We start from the raw sequence: 22425 nt of genomic DNA, 5'->3' as shown, positions 1-22425 counted from the left end.
CGCTTGGAAAAAGAACAATAAAGCAACAAAGAGTGACAATCCTTGCTCACAAAGAGCTCATAGTCTAGAGACTATGCATCAATACCCAGGTCTAAACCTCATAATAATAATAACAACAACAACAACAACAAAATTTGTTAAGTGCCTACTCTGTGTGCTACAGTAGGTACCAGTTAATCAATCTGGAGCCAGTTCTGTACCACATGGACCTCACAGACTAAGTAGGAGGAAGGACAGGTACTGAATCTCCATTTTACAGTTGAGGAAACTGAGGCACAGAGAAATCAGATGACTTCTCCAAGGTCACACAGCAGATAAGTGGCAGAGCTGGGATTAGAATGCAGGTCCTCTGATTCCCAGGCCAGTGGTCTTACCACTAAGCCACATTGCTTCCCCTAATAGTATCCTTACCTCTTTCAATGGAAGTATAAGCTTTGTAACTTGGTCTTTCCCTATAAACTTGGCAAGGATTTCATAAGAATCATAGCTTTTGCTTTTTCGGGCTTCCATGACTTTGGACGTGATTCCCTTTACTTCCTTTTCCTCAGCAATGGCTCCAAACAATTCATGATTAAAAACCTTTTAGAAAAGAGATTCAAAACAATGAAATAATGAAGATAAACAGCCAAACTCAGATGCTTCGGTATAACCACTGTATACACTGAAAAGGGGTTCCTCTTGTTTGTCACCATTTCTGAACAGATGATTCCTTACCTTTTCAACTTTAATCATTTATTACTATGTCAGTAACATTATGTATTGGAGAGACTGAGTGTATTGTTACCTTCATATTATAGTTGAAGAAACAAATACAGGCAATCATATACTGAGAAATGGCAGGAATGCATTTAATATTCAATTTTTAGTCTAGTCCTTCTCTAATAACCCCCACCCCTAAAGTCTTAATTTTAAATTAAATGGAACCCCCAAATGTACTTTGAAACCTTTCTTTAAAACGGAAAACACTGCAAAATAAAATTCAAAGAAACAAAACATCCATACGCCACTCGTACTTCAAAAATCTTCTTCTTAGCATTTCCCCTTCATGACTGCGCTCCAAAGCAGAACCTCCTTAAACTGAATTTTCAGTTAAATCTCTTTACCTCGATCAATATGTCCACGCAAGAATCCAAATCCCCAGCTTTCATCTTGCTTGTGAGGCTATTCAACAATAAGTGAGTCGTGAATGTTAGCACATGAACCTAGAAAGACATAAACCGCGTTAAGGACATATTTAGACTAATGGAAAAACCTGTACAATACAAAATACGTGTTCTATATGTTTTATACATTTGATAAAAAAGCTTTTGTATGCAGTCAGTCAAAGAAAAGAGGTTGCCCTCTCCCTTCTTAAGGTCTGGTGGCTCCACTGCTGCTAGGGAGCTACTTCTTGGACTTCCCAAGGTGTCCTTTCTGTGTGTGCGGTAAGTCTCCCTACACTGGAAACAGCCATACTCATGGCAGCACTTCTAGCGCAAAGGAGCTGGACTTAGAGAGAGAGACAGAGAGAGAGAGAAAGGAAGGGAGAGAGCACTCCCTGTTTTCCATTTTCTCTTTCCCTTTTGCTCTCTCTTCTCTCTCTCCATGAGTGTTGGTCTTTCTCTCAGCATAGGACTGGATAAGATACCATTCCTATTTTACTAATGGGCAAATCGAAACAACTACCGGGTAACTAGCTTGACTGAAAATGAGTCACCGGCCGCTCCAAGCAACTCCTCTCCAGTGGGAAAAATTCGGCATTTATTGGAAATCAGACATCTTTTCTGTGAAACGCAATTTACCAATGGATTGCAAACGGTTCTAAGCACAAGCCAGTGAAGCTTCATTTTGTAGTGCTTTTGGACCATTACACTTGCCCTAAGGGGAACCTGATGAGTCAGTCAGATTTCAGTGAACTGAAATCAGTTTTGGAATTTATCCTCAAATTCAGGAAAAACAAATGTATTCAAGTTACCTGGTATCCACGCACAAGGGTGCTCTGCATCTCTTTCAAGACATACTGCAGATAATTTACGCCCAGACTCTCTATTATTTTGGTAAGGGTCCTGCGGGCAATATCTCGGATTTCCTGGGCTCTGTTCTTCAGAAGCGAGCAAACTTTCAGCAGAATGCTGAAATCAGAGATTGACAAAATATTAGCAAAATACATCTATGTCAAAGTATCCCCATCCTTTAAATTTGTTTAAATCAACTTTCCCTAGGAAGAATTTCAAAAATATGAGGTTTTCAAGCCTAGGTAAAGGGAGAAAGGTTCCAAATCCCACAAAATAGAGCCTGTTGGTGAATAATTATGGTATTTGTAAGCACTTACTATATGCCAAACACTGTTCGAAGCTCTGGGATCGATACACGGATATCACTTTGGACCCAAGACTGGTAAAATGGCATGGGAGTTTACGTACCCTAGAGGGAATCATACCTTGGCAGATTTGCTTCCATAACTTCTTGAGGGAGGGACTGCATTAATTTAATCATAGCAAATGCTAATGGCACCCGAACCACTTCCTCATCATTGACAACCTTGGACTTAATAAGCTTGTGCTCTTCATCTCTTTTCGTCTAGGAAAAAAAGTGAGGTTAAAAATACGCAAAAATGAATAAATTGATGTCAATTTGCATGATTATAAGGCAATTTTGCTATAGCATTTAAAGTATCACTACAGTAAAAGCTGGGTTAACGAACATGCTTGGAAGGACATAGCAGTCAAAGCTGGACCCAGCAGGGAAAGTTGTATAATCACACATAAGGCTCAAAAACCCCTAAAACATACATGTCTTAATCAGCTGATTGGATTAGGAAATAACCTACAATGAAGTGCTCCAACTGATGGTGCTAATTAAATGAGCAGAAGGTCCATGCAAAAACCCAGGAAAATTGTATGCTTTGTGTTCATGTGCTTTTTGCATAGGAATGGGTTAGTACTACACCATGAGTTTTCCTTACTGGATCTGTTAAAAATAATTGTAATTACTTCAATGATAATCATTTTTTTTACAAAAAAGAACACAGTGGGTTTTGATGAACAATATTTAAAAAAGATCAAGGAGAAATACACTTTTAAATTGATGTGAAATGAGGATTAAATCTTTAACATGTTTCAGAGAAGTGAGATATCCCATTTTGAATGATCATACAAAAGCTTCTCAAATTAAATAAAAATATGATCAAAATTTATACCAAATTCCACAAAACAACAACTTCTCAGTTCATTTCATTAGAGTGTTAAAATATGGAACTGAGAAACAAGAAAGGAGCAGGCTTCAAATTAAGTTTGTAATGTCTTGAGGTCCCTACTGATCAAGGAAAAGGTGCTTTACAAAAATTGACATGATAAAGGCATCACGTTAAATGATTTTAAATATGCTGGTAATCACAGCATTTGAAAATTAGAAGGTACCTACAGTCCTGGAGAATCAAGGGCAAATAACTGAAAACATAGCTATAATTTTTCAGGATGCTTTCTTATACAGAACAGCCCGAGAACACAGAAGTGGAAAAGTAATGTGAATGGCCCAATGAGTGACTGATTATTCAACAGTGAATGCCATTAAACGTGCATATTTTACAAACTCCTGAGCTCACATATCAACAGTATTTCTGTTCCCCAAATGAAATAATCACCTTAGCAGCAAGGCACTTATGTAGCTTCGGTAGAATGTTTTCTGTTAGGGCTGCACGTATGTGTTTAATCAGGCCCTCCAACTCCTCCTTATTCCGGGGCAGGGACGAAATGCATTTTGGAACATTCTTAGTGGCCTGAATTTGTTCAGCAGCTGTTTTTTCAGGCTGAGTTGGGACAGGGTCCTCGAGCTTCTCACTGTTCTCAGCCCTACTACTGGTTTTATCTTCTTCCTTGTTTTCCTTCTCATTCTCCTCCTCATCATTGGGTTCCACTTCCATACCTTCAGTCTCTGGTAACTCATCCACCTCCATGGCATCTACAATCAAAACAACATCAGTCAATCAGATCAGCAGGCACATGATTTCCAAAACCTTACCCAAACTAGCCAGGAAAACAAAAAACATGGTGGCAACCGCAAGTTTTAAAGAGTCATTTCTTTTTGTTGAGTTAGTGGTGCTGTGAGATTACATCAAAAACTGTGGATTTGAAATCCTGACTGTTTTTTTCCACAAACTCCTTCTCTCTCACTCTCTTGCTGCCCAAACTTTGTTCTCTGGGCCTTCACTCTATCTATCAACCAATGTATTTACTGAGCACTAACTGTGTGTACTAAGCACTTGGTAGAGTACAATACAATAGAGTTGCTAGACATGACCTCTGTGCATAAGGAATTTACACACTAGGAACTTCCAGGACTAGGGATTTACAGACTCTCCTTTCCAACTGCCTGCATGCACAGGCAGGGACTCTCTTTATTGCTGTATTGTACTTCACAAGAGCTTACTACAGTGCTCTACACACAGTAAGCGCTCAGTAAATACGACTGAATGAATGAAAGAACCTCGGGGATTTCAATCAATCAATTTACTGAACGTTTACTGTGTGCAGAGCAGGGTATTAAGCACTGGGGAAAGTACAATGTAACAGAGGTGGTTGACATATTCCCTGCCCACAGTGAGCGAGCTTACAGTCTAGAGAGGGAGACAGATATAGAGTTACTTACATACGTGTTATGGGGCTGAGGGAAGGGTGAATAGAGGGTTCAAATCCAAGCGAAAGGATCAAACAATCAATCAATCGTATTTATTGAGCGCTTACTGTGTGCAGAGCACTGTACTAAGCGCTTGGGAGCTACAAGTTGGCAACATACAGAGACAGTCCCTACCCAACAGTGGGCTCACAGTCTAAAAGGATGATGCAGAAGGGAGCGGGAAAAGAGGAAATGAGGGCCTAGTCGGGGAAGGCCTATTGGAACAGATGTGTCTTCAATAAGGCTTTGAAGGTGGGCAGAGTGATTGTCTGTCTGATATGGATGGCGAACGTATTCAGCAAGAACACCCAAATAAAACCTGAAAGCTCAGCTCTTTCCACTCATTTGGAACTTGAAAATTACATATATTGGTAATTTGTTAAGCGCTCACTAAGCACTAGGCAGATATAAGCCAAGCAGGTTGGACACAGTTCATGTCCCACATGGGTCTCACAGTCTCAATCCCCATTTTACAGATGAGGGAATGGAGGTACAGAAGTGAAGTGACTTGCTCAAGGTCACAGAGCAGACCAGTTGCAGAGCCAGATCTAGAACCCAGGTCCTTCTGATTTCCAGGCCCATTCTCTATCCACTAAGCCATGCTGCTTTCCAAATGCAATCAGATGCTTAACTTGTTTTTAAAACGTTGTCAAAAAAATAAAAGAAAACATTTTGAAAGCTTTGCCCCGAAGTTTATGAAACTTCATTGATCAGTCAATGGTATTTAATGAGGGCTTACGGAGAACACTTACTAAGTGATTGGGAAAGTACAATATAACAGAATTGGTAGACATGATCCTTGCCCAAAGGAGGTTAAAGTCTACAGGGAGAGACACACATTAAAATAGATTAGGGATAGAGATTATAGTAGAGTAACACTTACTTCCTTTATTCTGAATCTGCTCCATTTGTTTTTCAAGTGTTTCACGATCAAAGTGGAAAGCCTCCAACACTGTTACTAATACACTATCAAATAAAACACATTCATTTAAATGAGATCATTTTGAAGGAGTTTTTAATACGAGATTGGTAATAAAAAAAAAGATGGTAAAAATTTACAACAGACTAATAGGTATCTTGTAATTTAATGCTAAGAAAACCTGTAATAATGGACAAACAGATTAGGGCATAATTAGAAAAGTAAAAATGGATACTGAAAAGGAAGCTGGCCATACCTAACACCCAGTTTTTGGTTGATCCTTCCCATTTGCAAGACATGAATGAAATACTTTAGGTGGTACATATATGCTGCCCATGACATCTGTGAACAAACAGCTCCTACAACTTCTGTGGAAGCGATAATTATATTTTCATACTACAAAATAACAAGAAAGATAAATTTCTATAAGCATTTGAAAAGCTAAATAAAACGTTTGTCATGAAGAACTTTTCCAATGTCTTATTAATTATCCTTTTAGTAAAAGGAAAAAAATACATTACTCACAAAAACCAAACATTTCCAATCTACTTTTCAGTTTTCCTAATACTACACAACAGTGGAAAGTTCCATAGTTTTGCCTTCTAACACAGGGCAAAAAGAGTTTGCATAATTCCCAAATAAAATCATACTCCTGGTTACTATTCCCAAACTACTGCTAATTTAATACTGCCTTCTTTACAAATTTAGGGGATTCAGGCCCAAAATACCATTTTTATTTCAATTAAATAGAATGATAAAAATGGTCTAGACTGAAAACATTTCCTTCCCTATTTTCCCGCTGAACTTTCCAGCTTATGAATACATAGATTTACCCTAGAAAACCTCATATAAGAAAAAACAGAAACTGAAATTAAATTTCTCCTCAGAGCAGTCAAATCCAAATTTGTAATACTCTACACCAAAGGTGGTTAACTGTTAGATCCCAACAGACTCGTAGAAAAGTTAAGTCCATACTATTCTTTCCAGTGCTTTGCACAAAGCGCTTAATAAATGCTATTATTATTATTATTATCTCTCCTTTCTTTGAAGAGTCAAGTTGCGTGGAGGGTGATTCCTACTGGGAAAAAAATCTGAACACATGTGTACAAGATCATATCAAACCCTGGAAGCAGCTCTGTTACCATTTCTTAATTAAAATCCTACCTTTTGCATTTTTTCATCAAAAATTGGGGTTATTGCATAAGGCAAGATGTAGTTCTGGAGAGATTTAGAAGATAACACGATCTTCCCTTCCATCAGACGTTTTGCCAGTTTCTTCAAGGCCCGGGCTCTTCGATGGACCTGTGAGTTGAGAGCTGAATTTAGATACTATAAAAGCATCTCCTTCATAGAACCTCCTGTGGGACAGGGTCTGATCTGAGTATCTTGTATCTACCCTGACTTAGCACAGTGCTTGGCACACAGTAAGCACTTAATACCATCATCATCCATTAAATTACAGTCCATTCTGATAGCAGCATTATGAAATTTCTATGCTTTTTCTTTGTGACCCTGATTTTATGCATAGGTTTACATATGACTAATCTGGGCTGAAACTTCACCTTTTCTGATCATGGAAAGTCACCGAAGTATCATAATACTGTGTTTGTTGTCAAATACAAAGGGCATCGTTTTGACAGATGCAAAATCATCAGAAATGGCAAAATTCAATTATAATAATCCTTCCGCAGAAACTGTAGAAGAGAAAATCAAAACCTCCCATAGTAAGGCTCATTTCAAGCAGGTCCCATGTTTGTGAGAGATTTGGTACTTCTTATGCAGCTGTGTTGTGTGGGGGAAACATGGTTTAGTGATGGATGGGTTGTGGATTTTTAGCCCAGATGTTTCTTGGGACACATCCACTAATGGTACAACAGTTGAAGAACCTGAACATGGGCAGAGTAGAAAAGCTCACTCTATTTTACCTGAATATGTTTCATGTTCTCAAAGAAGTCCATCTCTGGATCATGGTGATCGGTGAGTTGAACCAAGTCTTTAAATTCTGGGTGGTTTGAAAATGTTTGAATCAAACAGGAAAGTATTGTGGTGTAATCTTGCTGCACACTCTGTAAATATTAAATTAAGGAAAAAAATCTTTTGTAGCTTTTTATTTAAAGGGAAAGACTGAAATATTAAGTTACCTCTTCCACATTACTGTGGCAAATATTGTCTTCCCGCCTTTCAAACTCTGGCCAGCCCTGACTGACTGATAAAAGCATGAAAATGGCTCTTTGGCCACAATGTTCTACAGCACTTTGGTATTTCTCATTGTCCTAATGTTGACTCATTATTTTACATTTCAAACCTCATTTATGCTTGTCACCAACATACCGGATCTCCTTTCACACTGTGGACTCCCTGAGAGACAGAGACTATATCTAATCTGTCCTCTCCTTTTTTCCCCTTCCCTAGTTCTTATTACAGTGCTTTGCACACAGCAGTTGTTCATTAAATATTAAAGAAGGAATGAATGAAATTCATAAACAGGCATTTCTGTAGTACATTACTGAACTCATGTATTTTTTTCTTTGGAACCAAAGTACTGATTTTAACTATAAATATAAAATATTTACCTCAGTCTTACTCTTCAGTCCTTTTCTCAAATTCTCTAGTAGGGTACGTTGGATTATTTCTCTGAATTGTTGCTCCGTGAAGCGCAGGGCAGCAAGACGTTTGATTATACTCATCAAGCACAAGCTGGCACAATCACTCAATGACATATCTCCTAGCTGAGAAGGAAAATTAGAAAATAAGGTAGGTGTCAGGATTAGTGGATGGGAGAAAAAACGTTAACTAGGAACACTGCCCACTGAGGTCTAGCACTGAATATAATATGCAACTTGTATATTTATGTCTTTCAAGCGAATCTTGTCCCATAATTGATTGAGGCTGAAAAATCTCCAAACCCTTTCGGCATCCATGATTTCCCACGGGGTAAGCATTCATTCAATCATATTTACTGAATGCTTACTGCATGCAGACGACTGTACTAAGCACTTGGGAGAGTACAATGTTACAATAAACAGACACACTCCCTAACCACAATGAGTTTACAGTCTAGCTGACCCTCAGACATAAATGACATTCCCAACAAGTGGGCAGGCAGATATATAAATCATTACATTTCTTCTTATTGCATAAAATTATTCTTTTTAAGGATGAAAAAAGTTTCTATTCCATAATATTTGGCACCTCATTTTTCTATTTATGGTTTTTAGTAGAAATTAAGAACACAATATTTTGAACTTTTCATAATTCCCAGTGACTTTGCCTTTACAGGTTTATCAAAAAAAATACCCATAATATTCATTTTATGCATTTTACTATTGTTGTTACTAGTATTGTATTTGTTAAGTGCTACTGTGTCAAGCACTGTTCTAGGCACTGGGGTGGATACAAGTTAAATAGAACTTGGAGAGAGAAGCATGGCGTTGTTTAAAGAGCATGGGCCTGGCAGTGGGATGACCTGGGTTCTAAACTAGCTCTGCCAATTGCTTGCTGAGCAAGTCACTGAACTTCTCTGTGCCTCAGTTTCCTCAACTGTAAAATGGGAATTAAATACCTGTTCTCCCTCCCCTTTAAACTGTGAGCTTCATGGGGGACAGGGACGGTGTCCAACCTAATTAACTTGTACCTACCCCAGCCCTTAAAACAGTGTCTGACCCATAGTAAACCCTTAACAAATACCATAAAAAGAAAAAAAATAGAAGGGAAACAGAAAATGAATCCCCATTGTACAGTTGAGGAAATTGAGGCACAGAGTGGTCAAGTGATTTGCCTAAGGTCCCACAGCAGGCAAGTGACAGAGCTGGGATTAGAACCCGGATCCTCTGACTCCCAAGTCAATGCTTTTTTCACTACACCATGCTGCATTTCAACTATATGAAACTATGTTTTAATAAATGAAAACTAAACCATTAGAGAACAATCATATTACATGGTGATTTTTACTGGTCTTTGTACATGCAATTACCTGTTTTTCTATTATTTCATCAATCACCTGGCTTTCTATTATTTCATCTTGTCATATTTGTTCCACTACCTAGCCTAGTCCTTCCTAGGGTTCCCACTATGTGTATATCCTTTTGAATGTCTGGATCCCTATTAGAATGTAAGCAACTTGTAGGCAGGAACATGAATTTCATTTCTGTACTACTTTCCCAAGGGCTTAGAACAGTGTGTTGCCCTCAGTAGACACTAAATAGCATTACCGTGCATTAAAAACTCTGTGTACCCACAGGTGAAAACAGTTAGAATTCAGCAAGAATAATTAAAGAAGATTCTGCAAATTCTAAAACAGACTTACCTGTAGAGTGTGGAAACAGTTATGCATAACTGGAATTAGATAGCCGGCATCCACTTTCGTCATCTCTTTAACATAAGATGTGATTCTCTGGAATGCTGACAAGCGAACATCAAAGTTGACGTCGTCCAGATGCCTATGATCAAAGGCATTCAGCTAAGGGGATAACACGAATGAAACAATAAGCTGTTTTTTCCCTTTTTAATATAGTTTAGTAAATAAGTCGAAGAGCAAAGAAAATTTTCTTACCTTGACTACATCTGTGATGTAATTTAAGTCACCCCCAAATTCAGAGAGCGTCTAAAAGATAAAGCAAGAAAAGATTATAAAATAGTTTGAATTTAAAACCTTTAAATCACCTCTAGCCTGCTGCCCAAGGATAACAATATCCGAGATGAAACAGCACAAAAAACCCATTTTACTAACCATACAAGAAAAGGCAATTTGGGGTGGGAAATAAATACGTACTTGGAAAACCGCACAAAGAGTCTCTCGAGATATTTTATTCTGAGTAATTGAGAAGAGCTTTGCCAAGGGTTTGAGGAAGTTCAAAGGCTCCAAACAGTGCTTTAACAGGTTCTGTATTGTTACAAGAATATCAACTTCTGTTTCCTGGGGAAAAAAAACAAAAAAAGAGATAGCACATATCAGTCCCTGAAATGTGGCAAATAAATGTCAATAACTTAAATCTTTTGTAAGCTTGATGAAAAAGTGCTTTACTCCAATTCTTGGTAATACTGTACAACTTCATTAATCCATTAATGTAGAACGTGACGTTATTAAAACTCTAATGCATAGTTCTTCAAATTATTTCATACTTTGTTTTAGAACACTAAGAGTAATTTTAATTAACATAAAAAGTCTTTCTTCCCTTCTCACCAACTGATTGAAAGGGCAACAAGGATTTCAAAACTCTTATTTAATCCTCTGCTTAAGCAAGAACATTCACATAAGAACTGCTGAGGAAAAATTTAGAAAATACTTTGGCCTCTCCTTTCCTAAACACAGTGAAAATCTTATTTCAATAGGTAGCTGGATTATTATTATAAAATAACTCCGGAGAATACCCAGATTCTTAATTTTATTCCAGAGCCAAAAGTAACCACACATGCAGCAAACCACGAGTACTGAGAACAATTAATACAAAAAACATTACAACAACCTCAATTAATTAAAAGTCCATTGTTCCACTGTTCGCATCTCAAATTGACATGGTTTTACTCTATATTAGGTATTTATTTTAGGACTAGTACATCCTCTCCCTTTATCTTGGCTCAGAACTCCTGGTGACAAAGGGAACTCCCAAATCCATACCATGTCATCTTTGTTTCCCTTGGATAGTAATAATAATAATAATAATGATAATAATAATGATAATAATAGTATTTGTTAAGCACTTACTATGTGCAAAGCACTGTTCTAAGTGCTGGGGGGATACAAGGTGATCAGATTGTCCCACGTGGGGCTCACAATCTTAATCCCCATTTTACAGATGAGGTAACTGAGGCAGAGAGAAGTGCGGTGACTTGCCCAAAGTCACACAGCTGACAATTGGTGGAGCCGGAATTTGAACCCATGACCTCTGACTCCAAAGCCCGGGCTCATTCCACTGAGCCACGCTGCTTCTCTTTCCTACCTGACCTCTACATTTTACCCCTTCTCTCTTCCTTGCCTACTTCTTAAGTGAAATTTCATAAAGCTACTGAGTCCAGGTTTTGGGAAAAATGACAATTTATACAAAAGAGTATATATTCTTTAGACTGATTTCAAAAGACAGTCATTTTAGAATGAGTACCTCTGGAATGTTTCTTCGGTGAAGGAAAGGAAGAAGAAGCGTAATGAGTACGGAGCTCTGGCTTTTGTCTTTAATAAAGCTGCTGATCCTATCGGAGAGAAAAGTAGGATTTTTAGGAAAATACAATCATATGAATTTAAAGCATTTGTATGCAGCAAAGTGAAGTAAATGGTATTTAGTGCCAGAAGTTGCTGCACTGACTGCAATAGCAGAGTATTTTTCACTAAACAGAAAAACTACACTATTTTGCAGAGCAATATACACACCCAAGAAGGAAAAACTTTTCCTATTCAACTGTACTCTTCAATTTAGCTCAATATTCTGCAGAAGTCTTCACTAACAGATTCTCTACCCATTAATAGATTAAAATGAACCACGGCTGCTATGAAATTCAAAATTAATTCAAAATTGCATTTTGATATTTTCTGGTACCGTATATCTGACTACATTTCATTTTCAAATTGGATCATAACCTCTTTGAGCAGAAACTGAGTGCACCGGTCCTCAGAAAAGATTATTTATAGTCTTTGGAACTCTTTCATTACTATTAAATATATGGGTTTTAAATCACCTTTCCAGAATTCGTAACTTAAAGAACATTTGTCCTATGTTCACACTGCTCCTCTAGCACCAGTTTGTTCACTGTGGCCCGGTCTCATCCATCTCACCACCAACCTCTTTCCCACATTCTCCCTTTAGCCTGGAACTCCCTCCCACTCCATATTCATTACACCTCTCCCCACCTTCAATCAATCAATCAATCAATCAAATTTATTGAGCACTTACTGTGTGCAGAGCACTGTACTAAGCGCTTGGGAAGTACAAGTTGGCAACATATAGAGCCAGTCCCTACCCAACAGTGGGCTCACAGTCTAGAAGCCTTATTAAGTCAAGGCCTTATTAAGATCACATCTCTTCCAAGAAGGCCTCCCCAATTAAACCCTCTTTTTCCCGGCTCCCTCTCCCTTCTGTCTCATCCATGCATTTAGATCTATGACCTATGGGCATTTGGTATTTGCCCCACAGCACTTAAATATTATATTTAATGTCTATCTCCCCATCTAGACCGCAAATTCATAGTGGGCAAGGAACATAATAATAATTATTATGGCATTTATTAAGCGCTTACTATGTGCAAAGCACTGTTCTCAGTGCTGGGGAGGTTACAAGGTGATTGGTCGGCCCACGGCGGGGCTCACAGTCTTAATTCCCATTTTACAGATGAGGTAACTGAGGCACAGAGAAGTTAAGTGACTTGCCCAAAGTAACACAGCTGACAGTTGGCTATCAACTCTGTTGTACCGTACTTTCCCAAAAGCTTAGTTCGGTGCTCTGTACACAGAAAGCACTCAATCAACGGCATCTTTTGAGTACTTATTATAAATAAATCAATAAGTACCGCTGATTGATTCAAGAAGACCAGAGATTTTAACACTGAAGGATACATTAACATTCGGCATACATTAACAAGTCCGAGTCTTACTTACTCATAAATACTCTCATAACCTTAGAATAATAATAATAATTGTGGTATTTGTTGAGCATTCACTATGTGCCAAGCACTGTACTACGCACTGGGGTAGACACAAGATAATAAAATTGGACACGGTCCAGTTGGACTCACAGCCTTGCTCTGCACACAGTAAGCGCTCAATAAATGTGATTGAATAAACCTAAGTAGGAGGGAGAAAGGTATTTAGGTCTCCATTTTACAGATGAGGAAACAGACACAGACAAGTGACTTCCCCAGAGAAGTCACACACAAAGCAAATGGCAGAGCCGGCATTGGAAGCCAGGTCCTCTGACCTCCTGGCCTGCTTTTTCCACTAGGCCATACCGCTCTCAGCTTATTCAAAAATCTCATAATTTTTAATTTAATTTAGATTATCTTTAATCTAAAGATAATTATTGATTATTATCGATTTACTGAAGGTTTGGATGATTAAATTACAAATAAAAAGTATTCCATCAAAACTTGAGCTACTCAAAATGAAAGAAAATAAAAGATATTGATATTTTCTTTAGAAAGGGTAGTGTTTTTGAGGGCAGAGAATGCTTCTACCAACTGTTATACTGTTTCTCCCAAGTCCTTAGAACAGTGCTCAGAACACGGTAAGCGCTCAATACTACTCACTGAGATCTTCTGAAACAATATCATGAAGGGAAAACATTTTCAGATCCTTAAAATCTTTTCTCATAAAGCAACTGGCTTTCCACTTGAAAGATGACATTTCACCATTTTTCTTTCTTCTGAGATTCAAGGAATCACTTACTTTGAGAGAATGCTGAGCTCCTTGCTGACTTGTTCTCCGCACATTTTCTTTTTCACATTTCCTACGTGTACCATGGCTTTGCTGAGATATTGAAGGACAGCAGGGACATGAGGGAAGACTAATTTTGTACCTATACTGAGAGGCTCTGTAATGGATAAAATGTGATTAGTGTTTTGATTTTTCACATCTTGATTCTCTGAAGCACAACCAATAACCAAAAATTTGGAGCTCTATCTCATCCAGATACGTGCATGCCGAAAAGGAGGGCTCCCCACCAGTTCAGTTTGGTGCCCAGGTAGCATACTGGATTCTAAAGCAGCAGAGCATGTCAGGCTAGAGTCCCTGGGACCCAAAATGGCACAGATTTCTTCCCCTCAGGGCAGAAATCTGGCTCAACTATGGCCACATATGATTTGAGTGGCGGCTGGGAATCTTGCCCCATGCTATTCCTGAAGAGGGCAAAGCCATTAACTTTGCTGCCAGAGCTTTTTGGGCATAGTGGCCAGCTGTAGTTACATCCACCCAGCCCCTTGGGACCAGAAAGGACCCGAAGTTGAGCTACGATACTGGTGGCAGGAGGACAGCATCGTTATCAACACCTCTGTCTTTCTCATCACCACTGGAACACCAGGCCCATGAAAGAAAGAAGCAGGGGCAAAGATGGGAAGAAGGATGGATAAATATCTTTACCTTCTCTTTCTCCTTCTTCTTTATCTTCCTCCTCCTTCCCCTCTGTACTCCCTCTCCTTCTTGCCTCCCTTTCCCCCTCAAAGCCCTGCCTCCAAATTGTCCCTACACTCAAAATGAAAAGTTGGCATCCATGTCTGGGAGTTACTGTTTCTTCGGGTTAATCCTTAAGAACCTCTGGTAGCCCATACTGGAAAGGGATATTTGGGGGATCCCAAACCACTATGAAGCATATGCACTCTGTGCCCTATGAATGATTTCCAAGGGTTTGTTCTGGAAGCTTCACGCTGGTGACAGGATCTTTTCCCAGGCAGATCATCCTCCCTGCCTCAAGCCTGCTGCCAGGAACACACCCTGTATAAGGAGAGCGTTAAGCCTCCTCTTCCTTCTTCTTCATGAAGTTCACTCTGCTTTGCCTTGCCCTCACTCCCTCTCTCCAGTTGATCACTCAGAGATCCCCAACCATGGGCTTGCCCGCTTTCCTCTCTCACCCACTCAGCTAGAAGACTAAACCTCATACTCACTACTCTACCTTTGATAATGAGTAATTATTCTTTAATGAGAAAAAGATTGAATGTGGTCACCACAGTCATATTCCAGTAATGGTTCCTATTTGAAGATAATTTGCTACCCAAGGATCAAGAATTAATATTGGACAGGAAATTTATACCTTCTGCAGCTTCCTGGATGTCAGCATATACACATTCATTCACAATCAAGCTGGAAATTGCGTCTGTGGGCTCAAAATCTGGAATGTTGAGGAGATTATCAGCTATATCCATCACAACATTGACTGCGGATTCAGAGACATTTTTGGTTGAGAGAACAGCAAAAACATTTGTCAGGACATTAAATTCTGGATGTCCAGGTTTCTGTTTGGCCAGCAAAGGGTAATACCTGTGTAAAATATATTTAAAATATTTTTTAAAAATCAGCTTAATACACTTTTAGACACCTTCACATAAAAAGTATATCGAAATTAATATCCAAAGTAAAGAATATTGTACAATCTGACTCAAAACTAAAGCATAAAAATACTTCAACAAAAGACTATTTGGAAAGTTCTTAATACATAACCCGTAAGTCTCAAGCTTGCATAGACTTTAAAAGAGAAATTTTTAAAAAAGACTTTGACAGTCTATCATTTAACCCAAAATAATACACATCCACAGATTCTTATTTACACTGAATGAGAAGGGGTAATTATCATTTTAAAAAATTTGATACACACACTCGCTTACCTAGGGTTTTGGCTCCAAACGTGGATTAGCTTAAGTAGCATAGTAGGGGCATACTGGCTCTCAAAAGAAAGTCTGCATACCTAGAGGGCAGAAAATCCAGAAATAACAGTGAATATGTTATGGAAAAGACAGAAACAGTATAGAGGGCAATTAATGTTACATGTTTTATGGGCATTCAATTAGCAATGTCCGACAATATTAAGAGCTAGTAAGCTCGTTGTGGGCAGGGAACATGTTTACCAACTCTGTTGTATTGTACTCTCCCAAGTGCTTACTACAGTGCTCTGCACACAGTAAGTATTCAATAAATGCCACTGACTGATTGATTATTACTCCTGGGATGCTTTAAGGCCTTGAAATGGGGAAGAGAGGAGCATGACCCGAAATACTTTTTTTAATAAGGATCCCATTTCACAATGAACAAAAATTAACTGAAATAATAACAATTGTGATATTGGTTAAGGGTTTATTATGGGCCATATACTATACTAAGTGCTGGAGTAGATTAAAGTTTACTGTACCTACATAGTTATCATTAATGGCATTTATTCAGCAGGTGCTTTGTACAGAGCAATCAACTAACTGTATTTATTGAGCACTTACTATGGGCAGAGCCCTGTACTAAATGCTTGGGAGAGTACAACAGAATTAGCAGACGAGTTCCCTGCACACAACAAGCTTACAGTCTAGAGGGGGAGACAGACATTAACATGAATAAATAATATATAATTTATAGACATGTACATATGTGCTGTAGGGTTGAGGGTGGGGCAAATATCAAATACCCAAAGGTCAAAGATCTAAATCCAATTAGTTAATTGGTGGATCTATTTTAAGGAAGGTATTACATATGGAGAGTGTAAATGAAGAAGCAAACAATAAAAAAGAAAGCTGAAAAAATGACATGATTAGGTTAAAACTTGGCAAGGAGCATGGCTCATGTTTCATCCCTCGAGTATTTTTAAAAGCAGCCAAGGCACAGACTACTCTGCCTGCTACTGAGCAACTTAGCAAATGGTCTGCAACATTTGTCGTCATGATAGACACAAAATTAAAATCATACTAACCTAGTACTATCCTGGTTTGAATGAAAAATAGCTAAAAAGTGTGACTATTAAGACTTAGAGTGGGAAGGCACCCTAGTGAAAATGACCTGCTGTCAACAGCTATGCAGGATTGTATTATTAAAAAAATAAACCAGCACTAGGAAAGATTCCTTTGTAATCACCCCCACTGTATCATCCACAGACAGATGACAATGGTTGATATCATTAAACCAGTCGGCATCGAATGAGAGATGACAGTACTTATGGGAACCAACTCAAAATGCAAAGATTTACCTGGGGCCACACTGTACCATAAAAAACTGCATCGATCTCTTCTGTACTGAAGTTGTACGACTCCTGATCCGAAAAGAATTCAGCTACAAGCTTGATCCCGATTCGCCTCAAGTTTTTCAGTGGGTTAATAAACCTCAGCTGTATCTGTAAACAGATCTACCATTAAAATCCATCCAACCCCCATTTTTCCCATAATAATAATAATTGTGGTATTTCACATAATAATGATAATACTTGCAATATTTATTAAGTGCTCACTATGTACAGGCACTGTTCTAAGCACTGGAGTAGATACAAGATAATCACGTTGGACACAGTCCCAGTCCCAGACCGAGCCCCTTCCTTCCTCTCCCCCTCGTCCCCCTCTCCATCCCCCCCATCTTACCTCCTTCCCTTCCCCACAGCACCTGTATATATGTTTGCACATATTTATTACTCTATTTATTTATTTATTTTGCTTGTACATATCTATTCTATTTATTTTATTTTGTTAGTATGTTTGGTTTTGTTCTCTGTCTCCCCCTTTTAGACTGTGAGCCCACTTTTGGGTAGGGACTGTCTCTATGTGTTGCCAATTTGTACTTCCCAAGTGCTTAGTACAGTGCTCTCTGCACACAGTAAGCGCTCAATAAATACGATTGATGATGACTGATGATGACTCAGTCAATCCCCATTTTACAGATGAGGGAACTGAGGCTCAGAGAAGTTAATGGTCTTGTTCAAGATCACGCAACAGACAAGCGGCTAAGGCAGGATTAGAACCCAAGTCCTTCTCACTCCCAGGCCCATGCTCTAACCACTAGGCCATGATGTTTCTTCATATCATTGTAAACATCATTATCATCCTCCGTCTCACAAGCCCATAACATTAGCAACTAATTATCTTTGATTCATCTCTTACTCAACCCGCATACTCAGTCTGTCAGCAAATCCAGTCGGTTGTTTCTTTACATCTCTAGAATCCACCCCTTCGTCTCTATCCAAACTGCCACCATGCTGATCCACCGCATCAGCCTCCTGTCTCTCCCCACTCCAGTCCATACTTCACTCTGCTGCCTGGATCATTTTTCTAAAAAAAATGTTCAGTTCACTTCTCCCCACTTTTCAAAAGCCTTACAATGGTTGTGCTTCCACCTCCTCAAACACAAACTCCTTAAAATTGGCTGTAAGGCACTTAACCAACTCTCCCCCCCATCCCACCTTACTTATCTCTACTACAATCCCACTCTACACATTTCACTCCTCTAATGCCAAGTCTCCCTCTTCTAGCCTGTGAGCCCGTTGTTGGGTAGGGACTGTCTCTATATGTTGCCGACTTGTACTTCCCAAGCACTTAGTATAGTGCTCTGCACACAGTAAGCTCTCAATAAATACAATTGAATGAAAGAATGAATGACTTTAGTCACTGTACTTCCAGCGTGTCTATCTCACCGCCAACCCCCTGCCCAAATCCTCCTTCTGGCCTGGAACTTCCTCACCCATCATATACCGACAGACCACCATTCTCCTTACCTTCAAAGCCCTATAAAAATCAGATCTCCCCCAAGAAGCCTTCCCTGACTTTCCCCTATTCACCTTTCCTTCTGAGTCACCTATCTTTACCCCTAAGCACATTGCATTCATGCCACCCCCAGTCCCATGGCACTTATGTACATACCTTTATACTATGCCATTTACTTATTTTAATGTTGTCTCCCACTCTAGGCAGTAAACTTTTGGTGGGCAGGGATTGTGTCTACCAACTCTATTGTACTGCACTCTCCTAAGCATTTAGTATAGTGCTTTGTACATAGTAGGCACTCAATAAACTCCATTGACTGATTGACTAATCCAGCCTATGACCTCTGAACCCATTGGGGAGGCACTGTTGCTCAGGAGTGCCAATTCTTGCTTCTCCTGCTGAATCAGTTAGCCTGAATGAGTTATTGAAAAAAAAAAAGCCAAGTGATTCAAGTTCAATATTTGGTAATGGGATTCAAATGGTAGATTTTTATTCAATTCTGCTGAATTGACTGACAATTAAACTATGGATTACTTAAAAGGGGGAAGAGGGGATAGGTATTTAACTGCAGCTAATTTTCCACTAAGACAGATGAGGTTTAAGTGGGTAGATACAAGCACACAGGACAATCCCCTTACTCCAGAAAAGAGCTGCCTTGGGTGGTGGAGTTGATCCAGGCCAGGCACAGCACCAGTACAAGGATAAATTCTTCTCCCCACCCGACATTTCCACTTAGTTGGCTGGGGCATCTCCGGAGCTCTATCCAGGAATCCTATTAGGACTTGGAGGATGATGGACATACCATACCTGGAACCCCAGTCAATCAATGGTATTTACTGACCATTTAGGTTGTGTGCAGAGCACTGTACTAAGCTCTAGAGAATGTACAATACAATAGAGTTAACAGAAACGATCCCTGCCCAAAAAGAGTTTACAGTCTACAGGGAGAGACGGACATTAAAAAAAAATTACAAAAGAGAAAGAGCATAATGATACTTAAAAGAGCTGTGGCTCTTGGTGAGTTTCAGAGTGCTTAAAGGGTACACGTCCAAGTGCACAGTAGATGGCAAGGGGAGGGCAGAGAGGGTAAAATGAGGGATTAGTCAGGGAACTCCTCGTGGAGGAGATGTGACTTTAGGATGTGCCTTGAGCCTATGAGAACTTCTGGTGGGAGAGTCAGCAGTACTAAATACGTTTATTTTTTAAAAAGTTCAATTTTAGACATTTCTCAAGGAAAGTTCATATAGCCTACTCAAGGTTATAGCAATTCCTGACATACGTGGCATACCAGAGGATGGCATTCAAAGCCATTATGTCTGCCGCCCAAGCTCTGGCCTACGAACTTAGGGCTGTCAACTTTCCAGTGCAGTCATTCACACTGTCACCTCTGGATTTCCAGGGCTAACTACCTCTGCCACCCAGGTGGAGGTAATGGGGAGAATACAAGATCCAGGAACAGTAATCCTAAACTTTACAGCCTAATAGCAGCAGGCCAGGGAGGGCAGGGGCAGAAATACCAAGGAAGAAATGGGCACTTCTGAATGGTGGCTGAAAGTGGCTACTGAAGGTTGGCTTGTGCCCACCACTCTCTTCTCTGCTGTTCTACCCCCAAGCAACAGAGGGACAAAATCCTAGCCCAAGCCCCTCCAATCATCACTGCAATATTCTTTAATTTCCTGGATCCTGCTGAGGCATGAAAATAACATAAAAGCCAAGCAGTCTTTAAATATTTAAAAATATAATATGGATAACGAGAATGCAGGAAATGAAAGATGCAAGATGTTAAACCATAACTTTGCCCAAACACATAATTGTAAAACTTTAACTATTTAGGTAATATTATTCTGCAATAAATCACTTTAGTACCTAAAGGAATTTCTTGCAATCATTTTCCAAGAAGAAAAAAAAGAGGTGAACACATGTCAATGAACTTAACACCTCACTAGCTAATGAAACGCTAAATGGAAGAAATCATCCTAGTTACTGAATGACAATATGAGCAGTAACACAGTATATTACTGACTAACTTCATGGAACTGACCTGACGGCTCAGGGAACTTTAAAGCTGCTTTGATAAAATCCCTCTCCTCAAGATATGACATTTATATACATATGTAAAGGGTCGTATGTTCTTCTCACTGTACCTCCATCTAACCTGTCTCTCCACTGACGCCTAGCCCACTCCTTGCCTCTGTCCTGGAACGCCCTCCCTCCTCAAATCCAACAGACAATTACTCTCCCCACCCCCCCACCACTTCAAAGCCTTAATGAAGGCATATTTCCTCCGAGAGCCCTTCCGAGACTAAGCCCACTTTTCCTCATCTCCCACTTCCTTCTGCATTGCCCTAACTTGCTCCCTTAGCTCTTCTCCTCTTGCAGCCCCACAGCATTTATGTACATATCTGTATCTTTATTTATTTCTATTCATGTCTGTCTCCCTTGCTCTAGATTGTAAATTCGTTGTGGGCAAGGAATGTCACTGTTCACTGTTGCATTGTACTTTCCCAAGCACTTAGCACAGTGCTCTGCACACAGTAAGTGCTCAATAAATACAGCTGATTGAATGAATGTTTTAAGTTGCTAAAAAACCTTTAGTATGAATCAGTCTCCCGATTCCTTTTTTGTAACGGTATTTGTTAAATTAACGCTCCTGTGACAACACCTTATCGTGGCAGGAGAGTTTGCATATGCTGATGAAGCTTAGAGCTATGCCATATGCGGCTACTCATAATGGAAAGGTCTAAGACGAAGCGTCAAAGTCGATTCACCTGTGCTGAGCAGCAGCAGCATGGGAAAGAGTTAAAGTAAGATGATGAAGTGATCAAAATGTTGACCAAAAAAACCAGCAGAGACTCAAGTTTTTACTGCACGGAAGAAGGCAATGGTAAACCACTTCTGTATCTTTACCAAGAAAACTATGGATACACACACCAGAACGAATTTATGGAAGAATATAGGATGTTCCAAAGAGGGTGTATCCACGGAGTCACTATGGGTCAGAAACGACTCGAAGGCAATTGAGGAATGAAGATTTGTGAAGAGCTTGCTATGTGCCAGGCACTATATTAAGCACTTGGGGTAGATACAAGGTAATAAGGTTCAACACAATCCTTGTCCCACAGAGAGCTCACAATCAAAGTTACTCCTTTTCTTGGAACTTTTTTTTGCTCTCAAACAAAGGTGTTTCTTTTTACCCATCACTGAAATCAAAACAGTATTTTACAGAGCCGCTTTGCTTTGTTGACGCAAAAACTGTACCTAGTAAAGGGAAATCTGTAGTCTGATTCCAAGAGTACAGTACAGAATTGGTAGGCACGTTCCCTACCCACAACAAGCTCACAGTCTACAGAACAAGTCTGAATCCAGCCATTTCATCTCACATAAATATTTGAGGCTCTGGGTCACTTATTTTCCTGTAACCAACCAGCCCTTCTGCCACCCCTGATCTTGTCTACTCTTTGCTCTTCCCAAGATTACTTTCCAACTTTTTCAATCACACATTTCCCATCTTCGGTCCAATAGTCACACAATAAGGCTTCCTCCCACATGGTCTCATTACACCTTATAAGCCCTGCTAAAAATTCACCTACTCTAAGGGCCATTCCCTGACATCTTATTTTAATGTCTATGTCTCCCAAGGGGCTCACAGTCTTAATCCCCATTTTTACAGATGAGGTGACTGAGGCAAAGAGAAGTAAAGTGTCTTGCCCAGG

At 39.4% G+C, this 22425-nt stretch overlaps 1 protein-coding gene across 1 annotated transcript in view; it reads right to left on the bottom strand.

The window, feature by feature from the left end:
* The window catches only part of UTP20 (UTP20 small subunit processome component), a 79416-nt gene that overhangs the window by 18554 nt on the left and 38437 nt on the right, over window positions 1–22425 (bottom strand). The window contains exons 28-45 of the mRNA XM_038756200.1: window positions 17212–17355; window positions 15872–15951; window positions 15301–15527; window positions 13944–14088; window positions 11671–11758; window positions 10344–10487; window positions 10125–10175; window positions 9879–10031; window positions 8146–8301; window positions 7498–7638; window positions 6737–6874; window positions 5829–5968; window positions 5537–5619; window positions 3623–3939; window positions 2420–2559; window positions 1955–2111; window positions 1104–1202; window positions 412–579 (exon numbers count right to left, since the gene is read on the bottom strand). Of these exons, the coding sequence (XP_038612128.1) occupies window positions 412–579; window positions 1104–1202; window positions 1955–2111; window positions 2420–2559; window positions 3623–3939; window positions 5537–5619; window positions 5829–5968; window positions 6737–6874; window positions 7498–7638; window positions 8146–8301; window positions 9879–10031; window positions 10125–10175; window positions 10344–10487; window positions 11671–11758; window positions 13944–14088; window positions 15301–15527; window positions 15872–15951; window positions 17212–17355 (2571 nt within the window). The remainder of the gene's footprint in view (window positions 1–411; window positions 580–1103; window positions 1203–1954; window positions 2112–2419; window positions 2560–3622; window positions 3940–5536; window positions 5620–5828; window positions 5969–6736; window positions 6875–7497; window positions 7639–8145; window positions 8302–9878; window positions 10032–10124; window positions 10176–10343; window positions 10488–11670; window positions 11759–13943; window positions 14089–15300; window positions 15528–15871; window positions 15952–17211; window positions 17356–22425) is intronic.

Source organism: Tachyglossus aculeatus, chromosome 14 (genome assembly GCF_015852505.1).
Source record: "Tachyglossus aculeatus isolate mTacAcu1 chromosome 14, mTacAcu1.pri, whole genome shotgun sequence".
NCBI classification, from domain to species: domain Eukaryota; kingdom Metazoa; phylum Chordata; class Mammalia; order Monotremata; family Tachyglossidae; genus Tachyglossus; species Tachyglossus aculeatus.
This window is presented reverse-complemented; position numbering and strand designations above follow the sequence as displayed.